Source organism: Phaethon lepturus, unplaced genomic scaffold (genome assembly GCF_000687285.1).
Source record: "Phaethon lepturus isolate BGI_N335 unplaced genomic scaffold, ASM68728v1 scaffold2684, whole genome shotgun sequence".
In the NCBI taxonomy this organism is placed as follows: domain Eukaryota; kingdom Metazoa; phylum Chordata; class Aves; order Phaethontiformes; family Phaethontidae; genus Phaethon; species Phaethon lepturus.
Window position 1 is genome coordinate 71,126 of NW_010533823.1, and position 10,561 is coordinate 81,686.

At 38.5% G+C, this 10,561-nt stretch overlaps 1 protein-coding gene across 1 annotated transcript in view; it reads right to left on the reverse strand.

The window, feature by feature from the left end:
• Positions 1-10,210, reverse strand: part of CERS6 (ceramide synthase 6) — a gene marked incomplete at its 5' end in the record, with an annotated part of 64,073 nt that extends 53,863 nt beyond the window's left edge. Inside the window, one exon of the mRNA XM_010285311.1 lies at positions 10,153-10,210. Coding sequence (XP_010283613.1) covers positions 10,153-10,210 — 58 coding nt within the window. The remainder of the gene's footprint in view (positions 1-10,152) is intronic.
• Positions 10,211-10,561: the final 351 nt, after the last annotated feature.

The window sequence follows — 10,561 nt, forward strand, 5'->3', positions numbered from 1 at the left end:
CAAGGTCATTGCTATCTGTTTCTTTGGGAAAACATGTTGATATGAATAAAATGATCACAGTAAAAAGCTGGCAACAAGAAAGGAATGAAACAAGGCAGCCTTTCTGTAACGCACAGGAACATATCAAACCTGCAGACTTACAGGATTCCCAAATCCACTTCCCAGAATAATGTCAGTTTAAGAAGTGGGAAGAGGCAGTGTAGTGATATGAAAAAAAAAGAGATAAAAGTAGAAAATGTTGGCACAAGAGGTAGCTGAGGAGTATATGGGAAGGGAAGGATTATATAGAGTTACATAAAATTTAGTTTCTCCCGTAACAGTCCTGCCACTCCCAGTGCCAACAAGCCCTGGGTGTAGAAAATGTTGGCACAAGAGGTAGCTGAGAAGTATATGGGAAGGGAAGGATTATACAGAGTTACATAAAATTTAGTTTCTCCCATAACATCCTGCCACTCCCAGTGCCAACAAGCCCTGGGCTGCACAAAACAGAAGCACTGACCATGGGGAAATGGACCACTATGACAAACCAGCCTTTCCAAGAGAACTGCAAGGATGAAGCTATACCTCCTCCCAACTACCCATCTTAAGATAATCCATGAGATTTCCATGGCCAGTCTTGAGATAGAGAAGCCAGAAAACAAATGCTTTATAGCAGGTAGAAAACTACCGATGATCTCACTCACGTAGGGTTTTCCAAGCTGAGGTCATCCTTTGCAAGGCTACACAAACTACGTCAGCAAAAGACAGAAACAGTCGAGTAACCCACCAAACCTGTACCCTCCATTGGTCCATGGAGATACAGCTCAGCTCTCAGGGGACCAATTAGAGGAAAAAACAGCACCAGTGTCAAAAAAAACCCTCATGTACAGCTGCGAAATTAGAATCTTCTTTGTTTATTAGACAAAGTAATTTGTGACTGAATTAAGCTGCTTTATTGAATCAGCATAGGGAAGTTTTTACAATGTATGCTGAGCCTGCTGAGACAGAAACAGGTGAACAGAGTACAATGAAGTATGTCTTTCATAATAGAGAAAACATACACTTGTTCTTTAAAATAGTAAGAGCGACTAAATTCAATCTTATTTTTCCAACACTGGACATAGCTCTGGGGTAATACTGGCAGTGGGTGGTTTTTATCCCTTTGTCTTTTAAGAAAAGTTTCCATTTAAAGGAAAGAAAATTAAATGGTATAAGTGCATACAGAAGTGCTGTACTGATATTACAACTAATAGTAACTCCTCACTTTTCTGGGAACATCTGAGCTGTAATATTACTTTGGCCAAAAGTAAGAGTCCACCACCTCTTGGAGGTCCTTCAAAACATTTTACCATGACTAAGCAGAGCAAATAGAGTGACAGCAGTTGCATTTTACTAGGCCCTGAATCTGACTAAAACAAGCCATCACCACCTTAACAGCTTAATGACCAGAAAGTGAGACACGTTTCCTTTAAGGAGTTTGTGTATGCTAGTGTTTCCAAAATTGTTTTATTTAACAGCTAAAATAAATGGGGATGTATTTGATGACATCTGAATGTATGATTGCATCCCAAACAGATCTCAGGTTTCTCTGAAGAAAACTGAAGATGAAGTATCAGTGATAAAATAGATGCAAGACACAACATACTGTGAAGCTATTAAATAGTTTAATACTAAAATAGCTGCAAAATTGAAGGAAATATAAATAGCAGGAAACTTCCAAAACCAGAATGGCAAGTGAGACATCACTCCAGGTAAACGTCCCATTGTTCCTGTGTCCCAGTCTTATTTCCACAGAGATATGAACTCTCAATCTTCATCACAGAGATGCCTTTTCCCCCAAACATAAGAATTCTATGAAGTTCTTGTGCGTGTCAACAACTATTTAGCGTCTCTAAGGTTAAAAATCTCAATAATGAAGAGATACAGCTGAACTGTAATACAGAAATTATGTCAAAAATCCAAACATAACAATTCTATGAAGTTCTTGTGCGTGTCACAACTATTTAGCACCTCTAAGGTTAAAAATCTCAATAATGAAGAGATACAGCTGAACTGTAATACAGAAATTATGTCAAAAATCAGTCACGGCACCATGAAGTGACAAGTTCTTTTTTTTTTGTATTTCAAATGAAGGTGGTCTGACACTAGGCTCCAAAATTCTTGACTATAAGCAATCCAAAATGGCATTTACAAACGCTATGCTACTCTCCCAGGGCTATAACATTTGCATGTATCACTGTTGCTATGTTATTGCAAAAGAGGCAAAGAACATGCCAACTCAACCGAGCAGCACAACAAAGCACCCTCACTCACAAAAAAAAACCCCATTAGGAAACCACATTCTCTCTAAGTACACACCAAAACTGTAGGCCACTAAGACAGCATTTCCTGCTGTCACACAGTACTTTGCTAGGTCAGTGGTTAGTGCACACATGAGGATAAGCACTTCATTTTTTTTCTTTTGAAACATCCTATAGTTTCAAGAAAGAGGAACTTCCAGAAAACAGCAGAAGTGGAGCTCTACCTGTTGGGTGTTTTTTTTTTTTCCCTCCATACTACATGGCTATTTTTCTAGCTGCCTTCCGTACATTTATGACACTTGAGTAGGTTTTTGGAATCAAATTTACACTTCAGTATGGCTTTCCTGTTTTGCCATCTATCTGCAGCATTAGCAGTTGCCATTACATGGCAGACAGTTCTGTTCTAGGGCAATGGCTCCTTAGGAAGGGAGATGCAGAACTGGCTCTCAATCAGCTGCATACATACAGAAGCCTGTTGCACCCAGCATTTTTTAAACACAGCCAGAGCATCCTCATATCATCAGCCTCACTTCAACAGTAAATTTGAAAAGAGCAAGTCAAAAGTTACTTGTTTTTCCAGGCAGATGGTCCTTTTCCCAGTAGGATACCTACACGCAATTTCAGGTTCCCAAGTCTCAATACAGACTTCACAAGACTCTCTACTGCAGGGAATTCATACTCTTTTGTGAGTTTGTAATTCTCATGGGTAATGAAAGGATAGAAACTGAATATGAAAAGTCACCATATGTCACCTGGAAGCTTTGCTTCCAGTTGTTTGCAATACTGCTTAGCACCAAGGATCAGCAAGCAAGTAACAAGCCAATCCTGAATTCCCCACTCTATCACCAAAACTAATGCTAATTTTTCCATTTAATGGGAGCACAATCAGACAATTAACTCTTAATGAGCCAAGCCACCATTGATTTAATTGCAAATATTACTGAAGAAAACAAAAACGTTATCTTGTTCCTATGTTAGCAATAAGCAAAGCAGTCAGTTTAATGTCACTGAAACTTAATGTCTTTTTGGCATCGATACTGGCATGGTGCTCTACAAGGAATTGTTTTGCAGACATGCAAATAAAAAAGTGGTAGCAACGTGCTGAAAAATCTCACCTGCAGTCAGAAAGGGGAAGAATTTGCAAATACATGATCAGAGTGGAAATACAATTGGTTTGTTATATTTTATGCTTCAAATCTTAGTGATTTATAAAGATACAAAGAATGTTGTAGTATATTTGTTACCAGGGTAAAGGAACATGCAGGATATTATGTCAAATCCTAGGAAGACCTAAGGCCAGATCATATTTTCATAATCATACTTCACAGTGATGATGGCATTTGAGGCCAAATACCTCTGTGTAAGAGTCAATGTCATAGAATCATTTAGGTTGGAAAAGACTTTTAAGGTCATTAAGTCCAACCATTAACCTAGCACTGCTAAGTCCACCACTAAACCATGTCTCTAAGCACCATATCTACACGCCTTTTAAATATCGTTGCATCAAAGATCAATAGGTCTTCTAAGCCACTAACTAGGGCTATCTCATCGTGCATTATCCACGATGGTGAAAATCTTTGGAACACTACTGGGGCTCTGGTACCACCCACACAAGAATGCTAGCTTTGTATTAGATAATTTCTTATCATTGTCTTTACTCTGGATTACTGTTAGGCTAACAAAAGAGTAAATACAGAACTTGTATGATCTACATTTTAAACCACCTACTCTAAGCATTTATGTTCTATATCTTGTACGCATATATCTAAATACCACATGGAACAAAATAAAATCATCTTTTTCACTACACTTTAAAAAAAAGAACTATGGAAATTAGTTAAAAATGTAAAACTAAAAGCAAACCCCACACTGGTTTCATAGATGCAAGTTACAAGAAAAGTGTGAAATAGTCAAATTAAAAAAAAAAAAAATCAAAGTAAACATTTGTTCTGGGGAGAGCCTGAGAGTGTTCCAAAAGAAATACAAAGCTATTTTAATTTGGGCTTCACTTCAGGTGACGCACTGAAGTACTTAGGTGCAAGGACTGGCTTCGGTCCATGCTGCCAAAACGTAGTGAGGCTTGACCTAACATCTCTTTCAGAAGCTTGAAAACTAAGACGGGATGGTCACATCTAGCATTTGTCATTTTGCCAAGGATGAGGGCAATGAAGAGTGGATGGGAAGGTGAACGCTTTGGATTAAAGGATTTTGTGTGCCACTCACTCTTTAGCCTCAAATCTGCTGTCGAAAGCAGAGACTAACGGAGTTGGCAGTGAGTTATGAAAGAAAGCTTCATCTTTCTCTTTGAAGGTTGGTATCTTAGTCTGTTTCCTCACATAGAAGAATATTCATCACCAAATCTGCTCTTGAAAATGGTAATATTTGAGGTGGGAAGTGAACTGGCTTTAACTCTGATCTACATTTACATCAATCCCTTCTTCTCGTAAAGTATCAAAAATGACAGAGGCAACTTCAAATCCTAATTATGATGACCTATTTTACCCCCTCAGTGCATTAGCCACCACGGTGAGAAGGACAGAGCATCCTGCACCACTGAATCTGTGGGAGATGGGTGTTCAGCCTGGAGCAGAGTGTACCTACAGGGTACTGGGGTGGAGTGAGAAACCCATCAATCTCCCAATGTCTGCTTCATAGTCATTACCTAGAAATTTAACAGTTCATTTTCATCAAATTGAAAGTTCTGCTTTGGAAGATGAGAGACAAACATACATTTCACTTCAACAATGAGAGACTCTTTGGGAAGCAGAAAGTCTCATCCCACTTATATCAGCAAGTGGTGCAATAGTAAGATAGCTACAATTGAAAACATTAAGTTAGAGAGGACTTTAAGAAGCAGCAAAAATTTATAAGGAGTATTTAAAAAAAGAAATCAAGACCAAGGAAACAATTTCATCTTTGAGATGCTTTGATATTGAAATGTCATTAATTACTTCACTAGTTACAGACAATGACAGCAAAACCCCTAATAAAATTAAACCTTGCAGCTCTGTAGTATTCATATACTTATTTTGAGGCAAAGGAGAGTAAAAAACCAAAAGGCTGAAGGCAACAGGAGCTGGGGAAAGGAGGAATGCCTAATATCATAATTAAATACCAATTAACTAAAAATTTTACTGATGTCTGTTGGTCTCTTATGCATGCATATTAAGACACAATTTGTAGGTGATGCAATTGTTTGGCTGAGTATCTGGAAGGCTGTGAGCTATTCCCCCTGTGTGTGGTCCATTTGTGAATAAGACAGCAACTGCCTTGCCTTCTCTACTCTCTCAGCAAAGACTTAATTCTCTCACTTCACTGTAACTCGTGAAAAGGGCACGTATTTCCTTGATATTGCAAACATTTATAAGACATACCAATCACACAGCTGCACCCTGCAGTTAAAAATCACTTCCTGACTGAAAACGGCAAACACCAGTGGTAGAAGCTACACTTTTACTCTTTCTTTATGCCCAAGGAAAACAATTAAAGCAGCTGGATATGGCATATGTCATCAACTGTACATGTTATAAGAAAGACATTCCTTCATACAATGTCACTTCATGAGCAACATGTTATCACAACAAAGGCAAAGTTGACAACATATGCCCGTTTGTGTTAGGAGGCACTGAGAAGACCAGTGCAAACTCCATAAAGGTCTCCTGCCTTGAGAGTTCAGTGGTGAAGTTGGCAGGAGGTGGGGGAAGAGTGCTGTGAAGCAGCTGGTTTATGATCCAGAGGCTGTGGAAAGCAAATGTCAGCATGGATAGAGGGGGAGAGGGGGTGGAAGCACAAGTTTTTGTGCATTTTACATTACTAGAACCCATCATATATACTATCAGCACCTGATCTTGATACCATGGCCTACAAGAAACTGCCACATGCAGGACAACCTACTGCTGATCCTCTGCCTTCCCAATCTAAAGAATTTTCCTGAGTTCACAGTGAACTTTATTCAGCAAAATGGCCCAATCTAAGTGTCCTGCTGACACCACCAAGACAAAAAACTTATTTAAAACATATAGGTTGATAGGTTCTGTTGCTACAGAGCAAAATTTGAAGACAAAGCTTTATGTCAGGCATATTTTCCCTGTGAATTGAGATTTTCTGAAAATACTGTTCAACAAAACTAAGATTTTGTTTTACTTTATTTATGACTTCACAACAAACATCTGTCACTGGAAAAAGACAAAACCCAAGAGAACAGTTCAATAAAGAGCTGGCAAAGCCAGCTTTCAGTGAGAAGAAAGTTTTGAAATCTCCAGCAATGTACTCGGCAATTATAGTACAGCAAAAGAATGGACGTGCAGTTGTTACTACAAAGACTTACGGGATGCTTTACTGGGTGCAGAAATCTCTTTTATCTAGATCAGCCATTAACTGCAGTAATGGACAGTAATGAAGACAAGCTGGCCATGGCATTTTAGAGAGAGCTATGATTGTTCCCAATGACAGCTTTATCAGCTTTCATGTGCTTCTGGAACATCGGTATGTGTGCCACACTGACAGCACCACACTTTCAAAACTAAAACAGAGTTGATAAGTCTGCTAGCTAACTACTGCTTATTATGCTTGGGCACATCTTCCCAAAAAGCCAGATAACCTTGTCAGCTCTACAAAGTCAAAGACCTAAAGACATTCTTTGCAAGAATGGTAGTTTGCCTGAGTATTCTGGTTAGATCTTGGGCCATTTGGTGGGATACAAGGAAACACAGACATCCACCCTTCTGCTGATACTGCACTGATGCAGTAATAGTGCTTTATGCAGCAAATAGGGAAGGTGACAGCAGAAGACAAAGTAGCAATGATTCATGTGCTGTGGGCATTATGAGAAAGGTGTTTTCAGAAAGAATTCAAAAGGTGAAATTCATCACTAGGCAAAGGGCCAGCACGAAGGACCTCAAAAGTAGCTCAAAGTGGTGCTTAAGTAATTGATGGGCTCCATGCCAGTTTTGCAGGTAAAGATGAATTTCACCTTCAAACATTGCAACAGGTTGCAAGTAGACTGGGTCAGGTCAGGAGGGAAGGACAATAATATAGGTGTCAGATTTTTTTGTTGCCTGGCAATTCAAGAGAGAACAAAGAAACTGTAAGACAGGCAATGCATTGGGCATAGTATGTTAGGGAGAGCCTTTTGTACAATTGCGTTGGTTCACTTTTCTAAAGGGAGTACCTTGTGAGAGTAAAAGTCGTAAGACCAACTAGTAAGGAGCACCTCCAACTCAAGATGGCAAAACCAGCTTTCTCAAATCAGAGATCTTATGTACCCAGAAGTGGACAAACCAACCAACCTCGAATGATTCTGTTCATTTGAAAAGCACCAAAATGCAGTTTCCCTTTTAAAAATATATTCTTATTACACTTGGATGTTTGAAAGACATACTGTATTAAAATAACTTTGGATAGTTAGATAAGACATGTATTAACTAAGCATTAGCTTAAGTTTTAAGTGTCAAAAAGAGTAATTCCAATGTGGTGCTATGCTGGTGGCATATTTCGTTCTTCAAAACAGAAATGCCTGCAGCACTTACTCTTTCTCATCTTCTCCCAATAAGGGAGCATGTGTTGCCGTGATGGAACTGCACCCCTCGGGACTGCCAGTGCACCTGAGCTCACTCACCAAGCTCATCACTCTTTCAGACTAGGTACCTTAGGGATGGTCTTAAGCAGACCTTGTTATTTGAAAGGCTGCAGATCTCCACTGTAGTATTAGCACAGCAAGACACCACTGACTATGAAATTAACTTTCTCTCCACACAAAACAGTTTTTTGAAGGAAAGATCTTTCTATCAAATTTGTAAGATAATTTATTATCTTTTTTCACTAGCTTACTAAGGAAGCAATTGAGTGTTTCTTTGCAATTATTCCATTAAGAAAACCAAGACAAATTAAAAAGGATTATCTACTTTGGTATTGGAGCAAAGCTCTGAAAGAAGTATCTCCTCCAGATTTTAGGGCCTTGCAAACCCAGATTTCCCCCTTAAGCGGACTAGCAAAATCTTTGGTGTTTGATGAACAGCAAAAAGCTCGTACTTTCTTTTAGCTACACAATGGTACTGGGGAGATGGTGTAATTATAAATACAATCACAATCATAATTTTGTCAATTTACATACATTCCCATGTGAATGACCTGAATATATGAAGCAGAACACTGGAATGACTATAGCATAAAACAATGCAAGACTCATTTACAACACTGTGTGAAAATGAGTAATTAAAAATACATACACAATTACATAATGAACAAGTGGTTTTTGTAAAAATTAAACATGTTGAAAGTTAAAATCACAACAAAATTACAGAACCGATCCTTCTTAAGCTTGTTAAGCAAGCAATGGTATGCCTTGTTGAAACAGTCAAGCTGTGTCAGCCAGCACTCCTCAAACTGCAGCGATATGCTGAACCAGCAGGAAGACATTCTGCACGTAGCATATCATCTCAGCCTTTAAAAACAGCTGACAATGGCTTGTAATGAAGCATGCAATTACTGTATTCGTCTTAGTCTTTAGAAATGCTGGTATTCAGAGTTTTTCCTAGAACAGACACTGTCTTTGTGCTGATAGAGATTTGCTTTATTAATCATAGGTATGCTTTCTGGTAGCAATTTTGTGATACTTGCTAATGGTGATTTTGGTGTATTTGTGGTAATCTGTAATAAAGTAGAGAAATTTAGAGGATAATGCCTCGTGTCCTTGTGTATTACAGAATCCTATGAACCCACAGTCGCAATCTCTACACACCTGCAGGCCAAGTAACCTTTTAGGCTGTGACAATTGCTTATTAAAACTATTCTCATATTTCACGTCAGACATGGATTGAATCAAAGGCAGAGAACAGAATGTCAGATCATGACCATACAGCATGTTAGTGGATGAAGTACACACGAGGTGTAAGTATTCAAGGAGGCAGGGAGAGGTAGCACATTACACGCTGCTCATGGTTGGTTTGGAGGACTGGCACACACACTTCCTCCGGGGCTGACTAATGCTAAAAAGCTGAGAACAGCTCTGATGTCCCCTCTCCGCACAGGCATATCATCAGTCCTGCTGGCACCAAGTTGCCTGGCACCTGTGATAGCCTCAAGAATTACAGCCATAAAAATGATAAGGATTTTTTTTTTTTTTTTAAATAGCTACTTTTACTTACAAAGCACCAGAAGCATTTAGGATACATTTTCTTGTGTCAAATTTTTGTCCAAAATTATGAAGATAAGAGTACATGAACACACTGAGACCACACATTCCCCTAATTTCACCTCTCAGAATTACAAAAAAATGGCCCGACGTGCACAAAAGCTCTGAGAGCTACTCGCATTGTAAAAACAATTTGCACCATAAATCTATATTACTGTCTATGGCAGGGTTAATAGACCTATGCCAGGGCTTTTAGAAGCTATCAATACCCTTCTCCACTTAAATCACCAGAAACACAGCACTGATAGGAAACTCCAAGGAAACTTCTTTCCACAGTACATCAAAGAATGGGCAAAAAACCAGCATTTTCTAAAACACTAATACATTTTGTTTGTTAATATAAAGCAACCTCTGCCAAAGGCATTTAAATAAGGATGATGCAGAAGTTGAGGTGAATACTTTGGTAAGCCTTACTGCCACCTTACTGCTTATAATGAAAAGTAATAAAGTGAACTAGGCACATTGCTATACCAATTTTTTTTTTTTTTACCCCATTAAATATTGATAAGAACTTACATTCCTTACCAATGCCAGTAGCAATTAATTTTATGAATGCAAATGAAATTTTAATTTTTATTCTTTGTGAACCTAAGTTTTATGCTTCTGCTTTATATTATACCTATACGAAACTTCAAACAAATCTGTAAGGTGTTATGAAAGCAAAATAATGTAAGTGCCTACCTTTTTCAGGAACCGTACTCCATAGGTAAATATATAAAGGTAAAATGTAAATCTCCACCTGCAAAAGGTACAAGAGATTAACTCTAGGATATCATGTTTACACACTTTATAGTTCAACACATGATTTCTTACAGCACTGCCAAACCACCACACCCTGGTCACGTTAACAGAAATTGAAGCAAAATTTTGGTCTGGTTTTCTACAGGTTTTGTTATCACGCATTGTGCTCATCTGCCTGCTTTTCCCAGCCTCCCATTAGCCATCTGAAAATACTGGCTAATTTCACCTAAACTTGACAGGAAAAAACAGGAAAAATTATCCTTAATTTTCAAGGATAATTAAGTTTTTAAAAGTTTCATGAAAACTAGCAGGACAGTGGAGGACAGAGGACAATTTGCATGCCTACTTC